Source organism: Hylobates moloch, unplaced genomic scaffold, assembly GCF_009828535.3.
Source record: "Hylobates moloch isolate HMO894 unplaced genomic scaffold, HMol_V3 SCAFFOLD_10, whole genome shotgun sequence".
Lineage (NCBI taxonomy): Eukaryota > Metazoa > Chordata > Mammalia > Primates > Hylobatidae > Hylobates > Hylobates moloch.
In genome coordinates, this window is record NW_026652285.1 from 85,616,285 (window position 1) to 85,637,543 (window position 21,259).

General features: G+C 50.6%; 1 protein-coding gene across 6 annotated transcripts in view; it reads left to right on the forward strand.

Moving 5' to 3' along the window:
- RGS3 (regulator of G protein signaling 3) overlaps positions 1-21,259 on the forward strand; it is a 162,004-nt gene that overhangs the window by 82,478 nt on the left and 58,267 nt on the right. For all 6 annotated transcript variants that reach the window (XM_058445416.1, XM_032164923.2, XM_032164927.2 and 3 more), the window contains 3 exons: positions 4,129-4,240; positions 10,433-10,476; positions 18,022-18,144. In XM_058445416.1, coding sequence (XP_058301399.1) covers positions 4,129-4,240; positions 10,433-10,476; positions 18,022-18,144 — 279 coding nt within the window. The remainder of the gene's footprint in view (positions 1-4,128; positions 4,241-10,432; positions 10,477-18,021; positions 18,145-21,259) is intronic.

Sequence of the window (21,259 nt, forward strand, 5' to 3'; positions counted from 1 at the left end):
CATCTGTTGGGAGGGATTTAAGCTTTAGGGATGAGAAGTCACTTAGAGCTATGTTTGGTGAATGGGAGTGTGGTGGACCTAAGTCAGGCATCCAAGGGTCAGAAATTGAGGTGTGGCCATAAATTCACCAGACTCATAAGAAGCCAGTTAGAGATGGCAGCCACCCTGAAATGTATACATAAGTCTAAATTCACTCTTCTGTTTGTCCACTTACCTTTGAATCTGCAAACATTGAGCACTTACTGTGTATCCTCATCGTGTATGCATTTTACATACTTGACCCCAATTAGCTCTTGCAGCACCCCCATGAGAGGCACGATTGTCCCCACTCTGTAGTTAAGGCAACTGAGGCTCCAGTGAGATTCAGTGGGACCCAAGAGTCTCCAGGCTGGTAAGGAATGGAGCCGGGTCATTTCTGGCTCAGTGATGCTTTGACCCCACACTGCTTCTGGCATGTCTGCATAAATAAGGAACACAGGCTGAAGCCAGAGCCTTGTGACAGTTGCAATTCATCCAAAAAACCCTGCCTTATAGGTCTCTGGGGCCTTAGAACCAAGAGACTCCTCTCCCTTAGCCTTGAAGATTGAAGGAAGCAATTGGAAGACAAGTAAAATAAATATTAATATATTCCTTTTTCTTGAAGTAGGATAGCAACCAAACGTGTAGATCTGGGCACCCTGTCATGTTACTCACACCAAAAAAAAAAAAAAAAAAAAATTCAAAGGGATTTGGATAAATTCATGAAATCTCAGCATTGGTTAGACTTTCAGGAATCATCCATTCTAATTGCTTCCTTGTAACTTTCCAGTTAAATGGTTTTCTGATTGGTGCTTGAATCTTCTAGGGCAGCGTATTAGAGCAGTGTTTTTTTTTACTGGGGAGGGCTAAATTGTAGAGCATTCTCCCTTACACTCAACAGAAATCTTTATTTGTGGAATGTTCCTCCTTGGTTCTTTGTCCCATCACTTCTCTGGGCATGCTCAAGTTTGCTAACATCTGTGAGCTGATCAAGTCCCACACCATGAACTACCCTCATCACAGCCCCTTCCAGAAGTAATAGACTTGATTAATGTGCCTTGAGGTCTATGGCCCTGTGCGAGGTTCTGGGAATACCATGAAGCACAAGACAGACACACCCTCCCTTTACACACTGACTCATGGAGTTTACCATTAACTAAGGCACCATAGTCTTTTCGGTAAACTCTGCTCCTAGGTCAGATTCCCAAGAAGAAGCTTGGTTAGGGCCACTTGGGAGAAGCCACCCTCCAAGTGGTAAGAACCCCCTTACCAAGTGATCCCTCAACTCTGACCCTTTGGAAAATCAGATGTGTCCTTGGAGCAAGTGTGGGGAAGACACTGGGTGACCCCAGTGGCCTGCTGTGGAAGGCAACAGGTGATTGGGCCATGGAGATGGGCATCACTCTCCCATGGGCTGCCGTGGCCCCTGCTGGTGCTGGTGAGATGGGGGAGTCTACATGCCCTCCCTGGCATGCTTGCCCCTCTGCTCTGCCTCCAGCTGTGTGCCAGCTCTGGCCTTTCCCTGACCCAACCTTTGGGAAATTTTTCATTTATGCCTTAATCACTTCCTGTCTAGACCATATTCTCAGCCCTGGGAATCTGAGCCAGAGTGGTGGCCTGGGCCTTTTCTCACCTTGCTCATGGTTCTTCCCCAGTTGCTGGTGGCTCCTCCTACTTGCCCTACTTCTACCCCTCTCTGGGCCTGGGCTGGGTTTTTTTTTTTTTTTTTTTAACTTTCTAGGCTCCTTTTTTTCTTAACTTTTTTTAACTTTGTCAGCTCCAGCCCTTCCCCTGCCAGCCTCCCTCTGGGTCTGGAGGTGACTACCAGATTGCTCTTGAGTCAGGGGCATGTTTTGTGGGACCCTGAGGGTTTGCTTTGTGTTTCTGGCTAGTTTAGAGCCTTCTTTCCATTGCTCAGACTTTGAAGTCTTCTCAGACAACCAATTCCTTGACTCCTTCTGAGCTCTTGGGTCATTTTCTTCACCTCTTCTGTTAACATTATTATTATCATTATTATTATTAACTATTATTTTTGCCTCAGTTGCTCCTCCTCTTTGGTCTCTGGATTCTTTCACATTCAGGAACTGAACAGCTGTAGGCACATTGCTACCTCTCTCTATAGCGAGAGCTTTAGGTCAGCCATACCTGGGTAATGGTCCCTGGCTGTGTGGCCATGGACAGGTCACTTAACCTCTCTCAACTCTAGGATCCTCGTCTGTAAATGAGGGCAGTGGTGTTATTTACAAGTGAGGATCCACTGAGCAGAAAGTCAGCGTTCAACACATGAAGGCTTCTCTTGGGCTGCATTGAGACAGGGCTGTGGTGGGAAGGGTTAGGGTCACCACCAAGATGCCTTATAGCCCAGGGTTCTGGAGTCTTCCTGTTTGGGCCCCACTGGAGAAGCCAAAGCCCCTGAGAGCTCCTTCAAGGACATCTCTCTGTTGTCTCTGCAGCCCAGATTTCCTCAAGCCTCTGTATTTGTGCTACACTCAAGAAGCCAAGCCATCTTTTGATATATATTCTATATTTTTAAATTACAAAAGTAACAGTGATTGCAAATATAATACACATTAAATCAAAATGTATCAATTAAAATCCCACTCCCTGGAGTGAGGAGTGTGGCATCTTAACTATTTTAAAAATGTATAACTATAGAGAAATGTGTCGTTTTGTTTTACAAAATTGGATTCTATGCTAGGTATTTTTGCACATTGTACTATTTTGATTTATGATAGACAGATTTCTATTTCTGCCCACATAGCTCTACTTTATTTTTTAATAGTTGCATAAAATTCTGCCATATGAAGGTAGCATAATTTTATTCATCTCTTGATGAATGTTTGTTATTTTCTTTTCTTAAATTACAAAAATGCTGCTGAGAACATCCTCGTATGTTCATATTTATACCTCCTTGTAAGTATTTCTGTAGGATAGAGTCTCAGAAGTGGGGCTGTGGGGTCGTCTTTAACAGGTTGATAGCTGAATGTCAACCTGTTGGCTTTTTAAATGTCACCAACAGTCCAATACACACTCACGGTACCCTTCAGTGCATGCCAAGCTCTTCTGGCTGGTTTTTCTTCAGAAGAGACAAGGTGTCAGGTGTTTGATACCTCAAAGGGAAGTTCACATACTTAATAACACTTTGTTTTCTTTGGAGAATCTAAAATTGGATTTTATTGCTTTTGACTAAAGGCCACTGCAGGATTTGAAAAACAAAGAACAGTGTAATCTTTAGTGGCATTAAAGGATCAAGTGGATTTTCTTAGCATAAAAATATGCTGAGCGTGCCTGCTGGTTTACCTATAATGTCTAAGAATAGCCTCTGCCTTTATTTTTGGAGCAGCTAATGCATAAAAGAGATAAAAGTGATGTCCATGTCTGTACTAGAGTGTGAGTAACTGGCTGTTTCTTAAACTGATTTCTCATTAATGCAATTAAACTTCTCCACAAGGAATTTGGTAATATTAGCTCACATTGTGTGGTGCTTTACTCAGTCTGCAAAGAGCTCGTGGAAGGAGCCTGTAAGAACGCCAGGCAGGAACTCTTCTCCCTGTTTGGACTGTTGAGAAAACTGAAGGGGTTAAGGGGTTTAAGCCAATTTTTTTGTGGCTAGTTAGTGGCAGAGCTGGGATAGGAGCCTCCTGACTTCTGACTCTCAAGTCCAGTGCTCTTTCAGCCAGACACTTAGAGCAGAATAAAAGCAAATGTGGAAAATCTTACAGCTTAAGGGTTGTTCCAAGCCCCAGGTGCTGGGCTGGAGGCTCCAGGAGCATTTGGTCAGAGAGGTAGGCCTGGGGGATCAGGCTGTGGAGAGGCTTGCAGAGACCAGCTGCCATGGAGGGTGAGGGCTGCTTTTCCTCTTCTGTTTGCTTTTTTCCTACTTTGAGGAGTGTAAGTATAGGAAGCTGGAGGGTGATGGGGCCATCTTGACTGCAGGTCAGGACTGCCCTTGGCTGAGGCTGTACTGAGCAGTGCTCCTGGTTCTGTGTGAGATGATGAGGATGTGTTACCTGGGGAGGCTGTGGCTCCCCACCTTCTCGGGGAGGTTGTGGCTCTCAGCCTCCAGAGGACAGCAAGATAGCCAGTTCTGTTTGCTCTCTGTCAACCCAGGTGACACTGTTTGCCTATTCGGACCTGCTGCTCTTCACCAAGGAGGACGAGCCTGGCCGCTGCGACGTCCTGAGGAACCCCCTCTACCTCCAGAGTGTGAAGCTGCAGGAAGGTAAGCAGATGCCATAGGTGCCAAGAGCCCCTCTCAACTTGCCCCAGTCCCGCTGCTCTGGGCAGCCCTCTGGGCTCTGGCTGCCAGTCATCTGTAGGGCACTGGAGTGTGTGCTGCTGGGCTCTGTCCATGGGCCGGTAGGTCTCAGACACTGGCATTCCTTCTAGGCTGGTAAGCCTTCTGATATACCTGAGGTTTTCAGGGAAGTTTCTATTCTAGAGACTTGCCAGGTAGGCTATGGAGTGGGGTAGAAGAGCTTTGGATTTAGACAGACCTGTGTTCAAATCTTGGCCCTGTCCCTCCATACTGGGATGACTGTGGGCACTGTACTCAGCCTCTCTGAGCCTGTTTCCTCCTGTGTAAATAGGGATAAAAATAGTAACTCAGAAGGTTGCTGTGAAGATTAAGCTAGGTCATAAATGCGAAGTGCCTGGCCCATAACAGGTGCCCAATAAATACTTGTTGCCACCCACTCACCCCACAGATCTGTGGACAGAGACGGCAACTCGGCTCTACCCAGCTGCATGGTCCTGCAGAGCCCAAGCTGCTGGGGCTCAGGCGCATGTGGGAGCATGGAGGGAATTTCTAACCCAAACTTTCCACCATGCCCTCCACTCGTGGGAGGGGAAGCCAGCTGGGAGTATCTGTCAGCGGTTTGGTTTGGCGCCTGAGGTCTCTGCTGAGAGGGGCTCGGTTTCCTCTCCCAGATCATGAAAACAACAGACCCGTTTGAGGATGGGTGACAGGGGCAGAGAGGAAAATATTACCCAGTGAAAGAATTCTGTTTTGGCGGGGTTTGCTCTGGGAAAGCTTCCTGGCTGTTTGCGAACTGTCCTGCCTGCTCAGTGCCTGAGTGTTCCTCCTCCTCGGAAACCCATTCAGTATGAGAACCTCCACTCTCACTTCCCCACAGGAAGCCACTGACAACTTCTCCATCTCGGGCTCTGGCCTTTCCCCTGCCTGTGGAAGGGAAAAGCAAGTCACCTCACTGGGTCAGCTCCTCCCTCCAGGCGGGCTCAGCCTGACCACGGGGCAGTGGGAAGGAGCCGCCTGAGCAACTCCAGTTCCAGCACTGGCATTCCCAGAGTTCCCCATGCCTGCTGGAGGGCAGTAGGTTGGAGCTCCAATGGCCTCTGTTCCTGGGCTTCCCTGCCGTCCTCTCCATACCTCCAGCCCCTCCCTGGCTCCCTCACACTCAGCTTCCCATATGCCCATTCTCCCTGTCGCTCCAGCCTGCAGTGTGCATATTCACACATGCACTCACACAGAGTCCCTTCTTCTCTGCGTCCCCCTCCCTGACCCCAGCCCAGACAGTCTAGGACCCCGTCACATTTGAGGGAGGAGCACTGGATGGGGCAGGGCTCAGTAATATGCCCTGGTTGGTACAAGAATGGAACCCTCGCTCTGTTGTGCACATTACAAGGCTGAGGCCATAACCCAGGACCCTGGTTTGCTCAGCTTCCTGTGAGAAGGAGGGAGGGAAGAGAAGCAAGGCTCACACTGGCTACAATTTGGGTGAAGGTGGAGGTTGGGGGGAGAAGGTAGTAGAGGAGCTGAGGGCAGTGGCTGGGAGTCTGGAGCCTGGGCGTGGTACTGCTGTGCTGTGCTGTGTGGCTTCAGCTGGCCCTTTCCCTTTGCCAGGCTTCAGTTTCTCTGACTGGGAACTAAGGGTGGGGCCAGCGCTTTATGTCCCTCCCAGCTCTGATGCCCCCACACAAAACCGCAGAGCTTGCTGCGAGCAGCTGCTGGACCATGCCTATACTATCCTGCCTCTACCCCTCTGGGGGCCTGGATGGGGAATTGGTTGGGATCTCCCCTTCTGGAGGCCCCAGGCCCCAGACTTGAAGCTAGGGGTGGGGTGTGCTCCATCATCCACTGGGTTGTGATGGTCAAGGTGGGTGGTGTGGGGCCTTGGGGTGTCACAGAGACTCTCTAGGTGCTGAGCTGCGTTTGAGCCGCAGCCTTGTGTAAGCCTGGCACTGTGGCTTCCTCTGCCTGCAGATGGAGGGCAAGCTGCATAAGGGCTGAGAATGGCCAAGGCAGCACTTCTCAGGAGAGATCACCATGACCGGAAGAGCCCCTTGGGTTGGCGTGGGAGAGGGGCCTGTGTGTGTGTGCGTGCATGTGTCGGCCTGCCCTGGATTTTTTTGGACAGATGGTTTGGGGCCAAACTCCAGGGAGCCTGAGAGCTGCTGAGAGGGATGGAAATGGCTCCATTTGTAGGTGCACAATCCAATGCTTAGATTTCATTCCAGGCACTGATGGAGCCCTTGCCTTCCCCCAGCTGCCCTCACTCCCCTGAGACAGGCTTGTGGGTCCAGAGGCTCATGGAAGTTTAGTGACTCCTTCTCCTACAGTCTAAATTGGAGCCACAGGACCCAATGTTCTGAGTCCTGACGTCCAATTTCCTGCCTACCTCCCATGTGCCCCAAGAGACCTGCTGCAGCAGCAAGGGCCTGAGGCTTTTAAGGGATGCATTTGGGACCTCAGCTGGAGCCTCTGTTGGCAGAATGATCTCTGATTAATATTGCTCATGACTCCTAGATTTCTTATTTGTCTCTTTCAAACCACCATGTATGCAGAATTCAATTTGAGGCAAAGAAGATGGCAAACAATGAATGCACCCAACCTTTCTGGCTGGTTGGGGCTGGCAGGGGCTGCTCCCTGGCAGGGAGAATCAGCCCCATGCTAGGGACCAAGGTACCCCTGTGTAACTTGTCGGAAGGGTCCTTAGCTCCATTGGCCAAGCATACTCCCAGGGCCTAGCCTGGGGCATGGATCACTGTGCTTGCCTAATCAATGTTTGTTGTGTGAATGAATGACTAAAAGGAGAGCAGAAGTGTTGCCTCAGTTCGGGAACTGGGGGTGCACCTCTCCCCCAGGGCTCCTGGGTGGTAGTCACTTAAATCTTGTCTGGCCCCGTCCTGCCCAGCCTCCCCTAGGCTTCAGCAGGGCCGAATGGCAGTGTAATGGGAACAGGCGGAGAGCTGGCGCTAACAATTTGGACATCTCCGGTCAGCCGGGGCCCATTATGGTCTCTTCCTGCCTCTGCTGCCCGCTAGCTTTGCTACTCTTTGTGTTGCTGCCTCCCAGGCGGCCAGCATCATGCCCATGGTGTGTCTTTCTGGCCTGCTATGGTATCTCAGAAGTGGCCTGGAAATGTTCCACTGATTCTTGGGCTCTCCATTCACCTTGGAGCCAGGTAGGCAGTTGTAGAAAGTCAGTTGCCTTGGTCTCAGCTGCCGGAATGTTTGGAGTTAACTCTTGGTTAGTCCCCATTTTCTGAGCATGTCCTCAGAGCCCACATCAGTGATAGCAGTGCTGGGGTGGTAGCAGTGGAAGGGACACGTTGCCACCTCTGAGGCTCATAGCCTGGTGGAATGCAGACGAATAACCGTGGAGGAGTAGAAGTGTGACATGGTGGTCAGGACGCAGGCTCTGGAGGCAGGCAGTCCTTGGTTCAAAGCTCGGCTTTGCCACTTGCTCACTGTATGCCCTATTCATGTTGTTCTCCCTCCCTGGGCCTCAGTCTCTGTATCTGGAGAATGGGGACAATACCCCTTCCGCTTGCCTCAGACAGCGAAGGGGGTTTGCTTAATAGTTGAGTTTTGGATCTCAGATCAGGTGAGAGAGGGCTCTGGGAAAGTGACAGAGGGGTCAGACCTGGGCCAGGAAGCTATCTCTGGGGCCCACCCAGCCCGTGATTGGGGATCCCTCCTGCATGGTCCATGTATTCCTTGCGGGAAGGGAGGTCCACTCTGGAACCCAATGGCTCCTTGTAGAATTTCAAAACGGCCAAGGCAGTTGGAATGTTTAAAGGAAAACCCAGATGTGTGCTGCCCTTCTTCTCCCTACTAGCCCCCAGTTCTAATGTTCTAGAAGGGGAAGAATTTCTCTCCTGGGTCAGCCCCTTGCAGCCTGTTTTCTACAGCTGCAGCTCCTCTCCGGCACCCTTGGCTTCCTCAGTTTGTTGTTCTTTTATGAGGCTCTGAACCATGCTGAGTGCTGCCCCCATTCCGTCCTCCTCTCAAAGTACTGCCAGCACAAGGCTGTGACGTGGAACAGATTTCAGGGAAAGTTTGCAGCAATGCAGGGAGGTTGGGGAAGGAGGCAAGTGTGTCACAGCACAGAAAAGTTGTCAAGGCAATCCATCCACCATTCCCTGCCATAGGGAATATATCTCAGGGAGTGTTCCCCCAACCTCAGCCTCCTGTTTCCCTGCAGCTCTCATCTCCTGGACTTTCCTCTCCCTTCTAGAACCTTCTCTTTTCTCACTGCCAGCTTCTAACCCCCAAGTTTCTGTTATTTTCTTACACAGATCTTTTTGACTCTCACTTGGCACTAGGATGTGCTTCTGGAAAGCCAAAGAAATGTCCCAGTGTGTTCTCTTAAACAAAAGAAACCACCTCCTCTTGTCTCCACCCTCAGCAACATAAGGAACCAGCAGAAGCTTTGAAATTACAGTTTTCTTAAACATGATGGACTTCTTAGGCAGGACTCCCTCCCTCCCAAGTCCATCACTAGGTGGGAAGAAGTAGAAAGATTTATTCTGCCTAAGTCCGAAGTGAACCCTCATTTACTTATGGGAGATTTTTAAATCTGGCTGTGGCTGGCAGCCCCTGGCCCTAGGGATAGCTTTGTCTCAGAACTGCCCATATATGTTGCTTCAAGGGGGCCTGGCCTTCACCCACACCAGGGCCCTCATTCACTGCTTTTCTTAGGAAATTGACTTGACCCACAGTCTCTATTTTTATCTTGCTATCTTCTCTTTGCAACTAATTTTGGTGTCTTTGACAATTTCTTTACTTCAAGTATGTGTTAAGGGTTCTACCTTGAGCTCAGCACTGGCCTGGTGCCTTGAGAGGACAGAGGAGCTGGATAGGGCCTATGTGATGGGCATTTGAGAGGTGGGGTGGGTAGTAGTAGGAATGTGGGCTCTGGATCCAGGCTACCTGGGTCTAAATCTTGATTGTCTTCCTTACTCCTGGGCAAGTTACTCAATTCATCTGTGCCTCAGTTTTCTTAAGAGTCTTGGGTGAAAAGAGCCCTGCTTTCTAGGGGTTGTTGTGAGGGTCAAGCATATCCATGGGAAGCATAGGGAACAGTGGTTGGCATGGAGCACTGTGCTGCGCTAAGGTCCTATAGCCCTTTAAGCATTTACTGTTTTACGTGCTGCGTGGTTGCTTCCCTCAACAATGACAGTTTGTCTAGCGAGGCCCATTGCATGGTCACAGGGAGTAACCATCCCGGGCCCGTGCCCAGACAAGTGCCCTGAGCAGGAGTGCTGCCAGGCCCTGAGGAGTGGCTGCAGTGGGCAGGGCAGGTGTCCTGGAGGGAGGGACCGGGCTGCTTCTCTGCACTTGCTCTTCCTTGAACACAACTTGTGCTTCTCTTGGAATGTCCCTTCTTCCCACCTTGAGTCTAAACTCAACAGGGCCCTCCTTCAGGAAGCTTTTCCCAGAAGCTGGGTGTCATCTGGTCCTCCTGCTTCTGAAGTGCTCTGAGCAATCACCTTCCCGCGGCGCTGACATTGGACCTTAGCTCCTCTGCCGGAGGAGGGAGTTGCTGACAGCCCTCCCAGATGCCTCCCAGGTGGAGGGGAGTTAGTGAATGGTTGCAATTGGGATCCTGGTCCAGGGGTTAGGAGGCTCTAGGAAAACACACAGAGAGGTGAAGCCTGGGCCTGGAAGCTGTCTCTGGGCTCCACCCAGTCTATGACAGGGTATCCACTTGCACAGCCCACCATTCCTTGGTGGAAAACAAGGCTCCCTGTTAAATTTCAAAATGGCAAAGGCAGTTGGAGCATTTAAAGGAAAATCCAGATGTGTGCTGCCTCCAGGTCTCTCACTGCAGAAATCATGGAAGGGAGGAGGCCTCCTGGGATGGAAGAGGGCTCCTTCCCTGTACCTGATGCCCAGAGGGTGCTCCTGGTTACCTCTCCTGGGGATGAGGTTTCAGCATTCCTTGGGCCAGGCTGACTCGCAGGCAAATGCCGTAGAGCTGTACATTACCCTGGTTAGTTACTTAGCCAATTTTCCTCCAGAGACTTCCCTGCCTCCCATGCCTGCCTCTCTCTTTTCCCGGGAGGTGCCACACACAGCCTTCTGGGCAAGACAGCTGACTGTGCTGGAGCAAACTGCTGAGGCTCTTTATCCAGTTCTAATGCAAATCTTACTTTTTGTTCCCTCAAAGGTTCTTCAGAAGACCTGAAATTCTGCGTGCTCTATCTAGCAGAGGTGAGTCCTTTCCTCTGGATTTGAGGAGAGAGATCTTCGACTTGGTGCTTGAGGGGAGACACTGGGCTGGGATCTAGATCAGTGTTCTGATGCCAGCCTCCATACCCACTCATGCTGAAGTCCTGGGCAAGGCCAGAGTAGCAGTTTTTTGCTAGGTAGAATGGGACTAGCTGTTCCTGCCCCTGCCTCTCTCACCTCTGTGTTAAACAGCAGTGGACAGGAAAGTGCTTAGAACAGACCCTTGAGATTTTCTGTGGAGGACCTCCTGAACTGCAGGAATCTCAGTGGGGGTGTGGCTGGGCAGCTGTGCATCACCCTGTTTACTGGTTAATAGCCCTTCCTCTAGAGATCGCCCTGATTCCTGTACCTGCCTCTTGCTTCCACGTTTTCCAGGAAGTACCACCCACGACCCCTTGTACAGGGTCTTGTCAGTGTTTCAAAAGGCCTGAAGGTATTTGTACCTTTACCTAGGCCAGATAATACAGGCTAAAACAAACATCCAGTGTCTGGGTTCCAGGCTGGAATGATACCCACTCAGTGTGGTTGAGATTCCTGGTTATCTCAGTCTGATCAGAAGCCTAGATAGGCAGTGCTGTGCCTTTGCTGAGCAACATCTGGCAAGTAACTTATTACTTGATTTGGTTTGGTAGATAAAATATCATTAAGGCTGGAGTTTAACCCAAGAGATCCTTGAAGATGAAAAAGTTGAGAGCCACTGAGCTATACAAATACTTCTCAATTTTCGGTGAATTTTCTATTCACCACAGGGCGGTGTCTGTTCCAAGCAAGGATGCATTAGACACATTCCTGCCTCTGCCTTCGCTTAAGTTTGTCTCATGAAACAGTCCAGGGAACCTGTTTTGTGGGAGGTGGGACATGGTCTGTATTGGCTGGCCAAGAGAAACACACCCCTTTGAGAAGGAATTGTACACAGTTTGTGATTGAAAATCATTCCTTCAGTTCCTGGCTAAGAAGTGCAAGGCCTAGAGAGAGTTTTTGAACAGCCCCCTGGAGGAGAAGACAGTTGATGAGAAGTTAGCTTTAGCGGAGGGCAGAGAGTTCCAAAGAGGCAGTGGACATTGCTGGGGCTCAGCTGGGGAACTGGGCTTCCTGAAATGCAGACCTGAGGGCCAAGAGGGCATTGGATGTCCTCCCCTGTGTCAGGCACATTCCCCCTGGGGCACAGGAAGTGGCTGGTGGAATCACTTCAGTGCTGGAGGGTGTTTAGTTCCACAGAGCCAAGCAAGCAGAGAGGAGAAGCCATGACCAGGCTAGGCTCTTCCTCCAGCCTCACCACACTGGGTTCTTATTCTCTGGGGCAGTCCCTGAAAGGAGGCTCCAGGTTCTTTAATGCCAATGGAGCTTCCTGCCAGGTTGGGTTAGTTTTTCCCAGAGAAAAGGACTTCTGCACCATTAGTTTCCTGGGATCTGTGACCTCCTAGCTTCCAGAGATTGTGAAGGGATATTGATTTGGGGCTTTTTGTTTCAGTAAAGTGCCAGGTGATCTGATCTCCAGGGGCTGTGGGATTGAGCTTACAGGCAGCTAGAAGCCTCTCTCTTCTCTTAATGGGTTGCTATTAGAAGAAGTACATCTGTAATTCAGGGAAGACAAGATGCCTTCTTGCTCTGTAGCCTGGGCCACTCTTAACATGGGTGGTTTCGGATCCTATCAAGAGCCTGAAACTCACATCTTAGTTGGAACTTCTGACAAGTGATTTCTCTTCATTGCCTGACATGCAGGTGGCATCCACAGAAGAAAAAGGGAGTCAGGATTTGGAGACGTTTTTTGACTCTGCATTGAGTAAGGCCCAATTGCCTGGGTGATGGCAGCTCTGATTGTTCTCTAGCTGCAAGATCCTGGGTGGTGTTATCCGAAAGTAGTCCTGGGCTCTGGGTCTCTATTGCCCAGACAGGTGTGTTTCTCAGTTCCTGCAAATACACTGGACAGATGCAGCCCACAATTGGCTTCAGAACACAGAGGGCTCTGAAGTCAGTTGGGTCCATGGGCACATTGGTCGGGGACTATTCTCTAACCTAGAATCTGATGTTGGCTCCATTAATTTAAGAGTCTTGGAGTTAGGAAAACCTAGATTTGAATCTTGGCTCTGCCATTTTCTGAGTGATCTGGGGCCAGTTACAAACTCATCTCTGAAATGGGGCTGGTTCTACCCTGCAGGGTTGTGGTAATGATTAAATGAGATTCAATAAGACTTGCATCCAAAGCACTTAGCACAGAGCCTGGCACACAGTGAGCGCTCAGTAAATGGTAGCTATTGTTATTGTCAGTTTCAAAACAAGGGGAAGGGCTCTTCATATTCATTTACTCTCCATTAGAGAAATCACAAATGATTTATTGGTCTTTTAAAAAGAAAGCTAAGAGGAATAGCTCATATTCTTTGTAATGTGCATATACAGTTATACAAATATGGTAAGATCACAGGCTCTGGAGGAGGCAGAAGACAAACAGTGAATCTCTCCTCTCCCGAGACCTCCTGGGGCCAGTGACATAACCTCTCTGAGCCTTAGTTTTCTCATCTGAAAAATGGTAGCAACTACTTTCCTTCCTACCTATGTCATAGGGTCATTAGGAGAACTGAATTAAATGACAGAATTTTTATCAAAGCAAATGAACCAACTTAATTTATGGCTGAAGAGGTTTGGGTTTTTACAAAGATACAATTAATTCAGGAGCAAGGAGGTAAGGCAAGAGCGGGATTTTAAAGAGGCCAAGAGGAGCTGGGTGTCTGGTTGGATTTCAGGATGCCCATGTTTAAATGCACAGGTCTGTGCCCAGTGCTCTGGGCCAGGGCCAGTGCATCTGAAAGCTCTGTGCTTGGCTGACCACCCCATAGTCAGGAGGCACCGTCTGAGCGAGTTATGTGAGGAAGCCTTCAGGTTGGCTTATGGCCTTGACCCCAGAGCCTGGTATTGAGGGCACAGTGGGCATCAGTGTTGGGACCGACGAGTTGGATCACACCCTGGATTAAAAGAGATGGTTTACTTGTGAGGGAAGCCAGGAAGGTAATGAGTGTCCCCAATTTAGATAGATTTAGGCAGATGGGAATTCAGCCTCCCTGGAGGGAGCTGGCTTAGTGCTCTCTCTCTTGCCTTCGACAAGAGAGAGAGACCAAAGCTTAGGTCTCCCAAAAATGGTTGCCTATCTAAGCCAGTCAGCTCTGCCCCCTGCCTTGGAAGCCTTCTGGGTCCTCTAGTATTACAGCTTCAAGCTCTGAGAGCCAGAGACCCAGCCCTACACTCTGCTGTTGAGACAGGCAATACGGTCACCATCTCAGGTGAAGAAATATGGCTTTCTAAAGGAGATTCCCATGGGGCAGGGCAGCGGAGGGTGGTTCTTGTGGTGTCAGCAAAACGGGCATAATCATGGCTGTTACCTTGCAATGTTGTTGGAAGAAATGTCAAGGTATCACTAGAAAGGGGCTTAGCACTGTGCAGGGCATGGGATTTGAGGGGGCTGCCTCAGTATTGAGGGTAGGTGGCTCTCTCATTGTGAGAGGCCCTCCCAGGATGGGGGGAGCTCTTTCATACTTTTGTAGGGAGGGGGACACCATCCTGGAGCTTAGAGCAGTGGACAGTTATACAAAAAGCTGCCAGCAAACTCTGCAGCTGCTCTGAGACCCAGCTACCTACAGAATTTCTCCTGGAGGCTTTGCATTCTGGTCGCCTCTTCGTCCAGTCTGCAAGCGGGAGCATTCCTGCCAGCCACAGGTGTGGCAGCCTGACCAGGTGATGAGACCTCCCCAGGTGTTGGAGATGGGATCCCAGCATGTGGTTCTCCAAGGCTTTGAGCCGGAGCTCTGCTCCTCATTGGCGATGAGACTCAGGGAAGTCCTTAGCTGCTCTGAACCTTGGCCATTGCCTTCCATAAAATGGGGACAACAATCCATGCCCTTCCTGCCTCTTCACTGCATTGCCAAGATCAGCGTGAGATTATGAGTGGGAAAGTTCTTTTTTTTTTTTTTTTTTTTTTTTTTGAGACAGAGTCTCACTCTGTTACGCAGGCTGGAGTGCAATGGTGCGATCTCACCTCACTGCAACATCCGCCTCCTGGGTTCAAGCGTTTCTCTTGCTCCAGCCTCCCAAGTAGCTGGGATTACAGGTGCGCACCACCATGCTTGGCTAATTTTTGTATTTTTAGTAGAGATGGGGTTTCATCGTATTGGCCAGGATGGTCTCAAACTTCTGACCTCAGGTGATCTGCCTGCCTCAGCCTTTCAGAGTGCTGGGATTGCAGGCATGAACCACCGTGCCCAACTGGAAAGTTCTTTTTAAAATTGATAATCAGACAAAAGGAATTATTAGTAAGGCAGAATTCCTGCTTCAGAACAGAAAGAGAAGAGGACATGGAGGCTCAGGGAGATTAAGGAATCTGCTGAAGCCCACCCAACTGGGTAGAAGCAGGGCTGGGAGGCTCGGGCCAGGGCCAGCTTCATAGAGTGATGGCCTTTCCAAGCTGGAAGGGACCACAGTTCCTGCCTCACCCCCCACCTTTACATGGGAACACTGGAGACAGGGAGCAGAGGGCCTTCTGGTCAGCATCTGCCTCACCCGGCTTCTCCCTGGGAAATCTTGGGGTCTTTTGCTGGCCATATCCTTCCCCTGCCATAGGCTAGAGGGTTCTGGGCAGCAGAGGGAAGCTGTTGTTAAGTGGAAGCTCCAGGAGTGCCTCAGCGCACCACCCAGTTCCCTGAAACCAGCAGGCAGGGCTTTCTTTCCTCTTTCCCCAGATGCTTTTAGGAAGATCAACTTCTGAGCACTTTTGGGCCTGAGAGGAATGGCTGGCACTCAGCATGGGATGTGCCCCCACTCTGAAAGGCGGCATTCCTGAGGGTTGGGTTGGATGCAGGGTAGAAGTCCCTAGATATTTGCAGGGTAGAAGTCCCTAGATATTATCAGCTGATGCGATAGTCCACCCCAGCTCAAGGCCTGCATTCGTTGTTTCTGGAACAGCTTCTCCCAGACATTGTTTTTGCTGGCCCCTTCTTACCGTTCATGCCTTAGCTTGTGTGTTGCCCTTTCTAAGAGGCCTTTTCTGATCACCTCAAGTACGACCTCTCCCTTTATGACCTTGGTGACATTTTCACAAGTTGTAGTTACAGTTGTCCCTTGGTATCCACCAGGGATTTTTTCCAGGACCCCACAGATACCAAAGTCCAAAGATGCTCAAGTCCTTGATACAAAATGGGGTAGTATTTACATGTAACCTATACACATCCTTCCATGTACTTTAAATAATCTTTAGATTACTTATAATACCTAATACAATGTAAGTTCTGTATAAATAGTTGTTAAACTGTATTGTTTAGGGAATAATGGCAGGAAAAGAAATCTGTACATATGTAGTACAGATGATTTTTTTTTTTTTTTTTTTGAGATAAGGTCTGCCCTGTCGCCCAGGCTGGAGTGCAGTGGCACAATCATTGCTCACTGTAGCCTCAAGCTCCTGGGCTTCAGCAATCCTCCCACCTTATCCTTCCAAGTAGCTGGGACTACAAGCACACACCACCACACCCAATTAATTTTTTTTTTTAACTTTTTGTAGAGACTGGGTCTCACTGTGTTTCCCAGGCTTGTCTGGAACTCCTTGGTGCAAATGATCCTCCTGCCTTGGCCTCCCAAAATGCTGGTTTACAGATGGGAGCCACTGTGACCAGCCTAAAATATTTTTTCAAATATTTTCCATCGTCTGTTGGTGGACTCCATGGATGTAGAAACCATGGATAGGGAGGGCTGTATATTATTTCTTTAATTGTTTATTTGTATAAATAACAAATATTATTGTCTTTGCCCCTAACCTGAGAGCATGGGCTTAGTCTGTCTCATTTACCTCTTTATTTCCAATGCCTAGGACTGTCCCTGACACAGAGCAGGTGCTCAATAAATAGTTATTTTATTTTATTTTTTTTCGAGGCTGAGTCTTGCTCTGTCACCCAGGCTGAGTCTGGCTTTGTCACCCAGGCTGGGGTACAGTGGTGCGATCCTGGCTCACTGCAACCTCTGCCTGCCAGGTTCAAGTGATTCTCCTGCCTCAGCCTCCTGGGATTACAGGTGCGTGCCACCATGCTGGCTAATTTTTGTATTTTTAGTAGAGATGGGGTTTCAGCATGTTGGCCAGGCTGTTCTCGAACACCTGACCTCATGATCCGCCTGCCTCAGCCTCCCAAAGTGCTGGGATTATAGGCATGAGCCACTGCACCCAGTCAATAAATAGTTATTAAACAGATGAATTACTGAATAGTAATACTAGTGACTGTTTGTTGAGGCCTGATTGTTGTCCTCCTTGCTTGCCCTCCTAGTAGCTCTGAAAGCCAGGTGATGCCATTATATCCCCATTTCACAGGCAGCTTGGTACTTTCCTGAGGTTGACAGCTGGGAAGTGGCACACCTGGGATTCAAACCAGGCCTGTCCCCACTGCAACATGAGAAAGGGCTGGATAGAAACACTGTCTTTTTTTTTCTGTTCCAAGGGATCAGCTGATGCTCTTAGCTCCCTGGCTGAGTTCATCTAATCGCAGCCCTTTGGGGTTATAATCAAATTCTAGTGGAGGCAGACAGAGCTTGTAATCCCCTGATGAGAGTACCCGGTTGTGGGTGGCAACCCTGGGCATGTACCACCATCCCTACCCCGCCCCTAGCACACTCTGCTTTAGGGGTGGCTCTCTGGGTCCCTGAAGCTCCCTGGTGCTTGTGCCAAAGCTGACCTGGATTTGACCTTATCCCAGAAGTCCCTCCTGGCAACCAGAGCTTACCAAGGCCATTGCTTGCTAAGCACTATATGAGGCCTAGATGAAAAAGGCCTTTCTAGAAGGGGTTTATAGTTTAGTTGGGGAGAGGAGACTGTAGTACTTAACAAGGTTAAATAGCGAAGCGGGACCTAAATGTCAGCAGTGCCTGGGATGTTGCTGCCCTTGACTGAGCCGAACAGTCACAGATTAGACCAAGATCATGTGCTGGGCAGTGGGGCTGCAGAGGGCCACATAACTCTGCCCGTCAAAGACTTTCCAAAGGACCCTGAGTTGCTGTTTGGGTTCTGTTGGTATGCCCGTCCAACCACCCATTCAGCCTTGGCCTTGGGATCAGAGAAGAGCGCTGTGAGGGAGATGGGTTCTGTGAGCTGGGGGAGGTGGGGAGGGTTCCTGGCTCCACAGAGAATCAGCCTGAGGCCCTGGCCCTCTGGGCTCCCCACGTGCTCCCCCAGCTGCTGCTTTGTGCTGCCTGCCCCTGGGGGTGACCTCATTGGCTCTGTCCTGCTCTCCACAGGCCTCTGCTGTGTTGGGAGCCACTGCCTTCTTCCCCTCCCCCAACCTGTGGGCCCACAGCTCGCCAGCTGGCCCTTGAACCCACTTCCCTGCGCCTCTGGCTGCCTCAATGTCACTGGGGATTAGTGTGCATTTGCGGCTTTTGGCGGACACTCCCCTCCTGGCTGCAGCCTTACCCTCTGGAGCCCAGGGATGGGCTTGGGCCTGGGAGCCCCCTGAACCAGGGAGCAGCCCTGACCGTCCGTTTCTCTATTTTCCCTGACGTCAGAAGGCAGAGTGCTTATTCACTTTGGAAGCGCACTCGCAGGAGCAGAAGAAGAGAGTGTGCTGGTGCCTGTCGGAGAACATCGCCAAGCAGCAACAGCTGGCAGCGTCGCCCCCGGACAGCAAGGTAAGGGCCTTGACAGTGGCTGTGGCCTGGCTGCCTAGTTTCCCCTCAGCCAACCTGGACCCTTGAGCCTCTGCACTGAGCTGGGGGCCGGCCTGAGCTTCCAACTTGGCTCTGGGCAATGAGCTCTTGGCAAGCGGGGGCCTGTGCCCGAATGTCTCTCCCCCTTGGCATGTCATTGGGTCTGCTGAGTGGGTCTGACAGTGCTCGTGTAGAGCGACAGAGTCAAATTAAGCGTGGCCCATCAGTTCTGCACTCTGTTCTTCGGATTGCCTATGGCAAGGTTTAATTTGGGCTGGCCTCCCTGATGCTGCCTGGCATGTGTTTACCTCTGCCATTGGGTAGCCTGTGCCCGGGGGCAGCACACTGGTGTTTAACATTGACCCCAGGCGGATGCGATAGAGGGGATGTTTGCGGCAGAAGCTGTTGTATGCTGTGTAGTTCCATGTGGGCCAGAGCCAAGTAGAGCTGAGTGTGGACTGCTGGGGGCTGGGGACTGGCTGGCAGGAGCATCAGGGAAGATTAGAGACTCCCAGGGGAGGCTGTTCTGGGCTGGGCACTGCTCAGCCCATCCAGTGCCTGGGGAGAGGGGATGGGATAGGAGCTGGACCACACAGCCTTCCCCTTTGACACTCCGATGCCAGCCACAACGTACGGTTATATTACCCCATTTGTGAGTCATTCGGGTCCCTTCTTTTGCTAAAAGTGCTGGCCATTTGGGAATTGGGTCTGGTTGGCTGCAAAAGTTGCTGAGGTGGTTGCTCTGCTGGATCTGGGGGAAGAGGAGAGATGAAAGAAAACTGCAGCCTGTAACTTGCTGGCCTTTTCGCTTCTCCCTGGTGCAGTCAGTCCCCTATGCCATGGGCAGCAGGCCTATGCAGGGGGCAGTGAGGGGCAGGCCTGCTGAGGCAGGAGGTGGGGAAGAGGCAGTTGGCAGCCTCTTCTGAGGGCCAGTGGTGGACAGCAGCTCCCCAGCTATTCCCGAAAGGAGTGAGGATCTGAGAATTACATCATCTTAGCTGTGAACGTTCTCTTGTTTTACACTAGCTAGTGGCAAGAATAACTTGGATGAGGGAAGACAGTAGGAAGAGCACGGACTTCTGAGCCACCCTCTACCACCAACTGGCAGTGGGAACTTGGGCAAGTCACTTTGCTGCTCTGTGCTTTGCTGTCCCTGTCAGTAACCTGGGACAATAGTCCTTCCCTCAAAGGGTTGTTGTGAGAATGAAATGAGAGGGTGCATATACGGGCTATAGCACAGTGCCTGGTATGCAGTAGGCACTCGCTCAACCATAGCTGTGGGGAATGCATTGCCCCCTGCCCAGCCCCAGGTGGTTTGTTGCAACACTGGCTGGTTGCCACTGTCAGGTTCTTCTACTGAGCAGAGACCTGTCCCCGTGCCTATAGGCTGCCCTGCCCCACTGATCCTGGGTTGGTCACAGTCAGAATCCAGGCCGCTTCCTCTTCATTGGGGTGGCCCCTGGGATGTCGAATGGCTGAATCTATGCCCCCAGTTTTTTTTCCTTTGGGCTTGTGCCTCCTTTTCTGGGGGAAAGAGCTCTTTGTGCCTCACCATCAGAGTTTGCTGACTCTGGAGTGTGTTAGCAGCAGCCTTTTCAATACCTTGGAGAATCTCTCCATCTTCAGGTTTGGGAGGACAGAGAGTGACTGAAGGCAGGCTGTTTCTGAGGTAGGTTGTGGTCCCTGTAGGGCTTTGGGCTTGGCTGGCTGACCCTGGAAGGGCCCAAGGGTTTGAGGCCTGGCTTCAGGGCCACACCAGAATGTATGGGAATCCTGGGCAGAGCAGTTTGGACACCTCTTCAAACCCAAACTCTTCAAACATGTGTTCCGTGGAGAAGCTGTGTGCTGGACAGGAGAAGGATGAAGGAGGGGGCCCGAGTGCTGGGACAGCCTCAGAATTACCTTCCGGGCCTAAGAACTGGGCCTGGAGCCACACTGGCATACCCTACTTGGGCCACCCTCCTAAGAAGGCCATGATGTAACTGTCTTTTGTCAGGCTGGCCCTAGAGGTCTCACTGCTCAACCTTCCCCATCCCTACCGCCACCATGCACATGCAAAGAGTCTTAGCAACTTACTCCTTCTAGACACTTACGGAATACTTCCTGAGAGGAATTCCAGTAAATACGATTCTCTCCAGCCCTAGGTAGTTCTAGCAATGCTTTAGCAACCTCACTGACAGGGCCCACTGGCTTTCCAGCTGGTCCACAGCATTGTCCACTTGCGCTCAGTTCCGTCGGTTCCTGGCAGCCTCGGGGCGACCAGGAACCTCTTTACCAAGGGCTGGCCACTAAGGTCTCCGTCTCCAGGGCAGAAGAGGAAGGGCCAAACAGAGCTCAGAGGCTAGCTGCTTTCTCTTCAGGTAAAAGGGGATTTGCTCTGAGATGGAGTGTTGCTCTGTCACCCAGGCTGGGGTGCAGTGGTGCGATCTCAGCTCACTGCAGCCTCTGCCTCCTGGGTTCAAGTGATTCTCATGGCTCAGCCTCCCGAGTAGCTGGTACCACAGGCACATGCCACCATGCCTGGCTAATTTTTGTATTTTTGGTAGAGATGGGGTTTCACCATGTTGGCCAGGCTGGTCTCGAACCCCTGATCTCAGGAGTAGCACACCTTTCAATGCCTTTTCTGTGTTCTTTCTGCGGATGCTCCACCTTCTGCTGAATAAAGGAAAACACTGCCTAAACCCCCCACCCCACCCCTGCCCCACCCAAATGCCTCTCTGGGAAAAGGGGGTTTGTAAGGCAACTCCCCAAACTCCCATGCTCCTTTCAACAGTATCTGCTGACACCCAGATGTGGGGGATTCTTTAGATATCTTAAGGAATGTGAAGCTCTTCCCAAATTCACAAAACGTAATAAGTGCAATTTACCTTGAAGATGAAATATATGCTCGTTGGGAAGGTGGAGGGAGTCAGGGGAAGATGGACTTAAAGAACAGTTGGGAGGTCACTCCCTTGCTGTGGGACCTTCAGCAGCCGCTGGCTGCTGTGGCCTCAGTAGTCCCATCTGGGCACTGGGCCCATGGCTCTTTCTGTCTCTCCAAGCTTTGTGATTTTCGTGAAAGCTGAGGGCTGGGGGCCATCTAGTCACCATTTTTTAT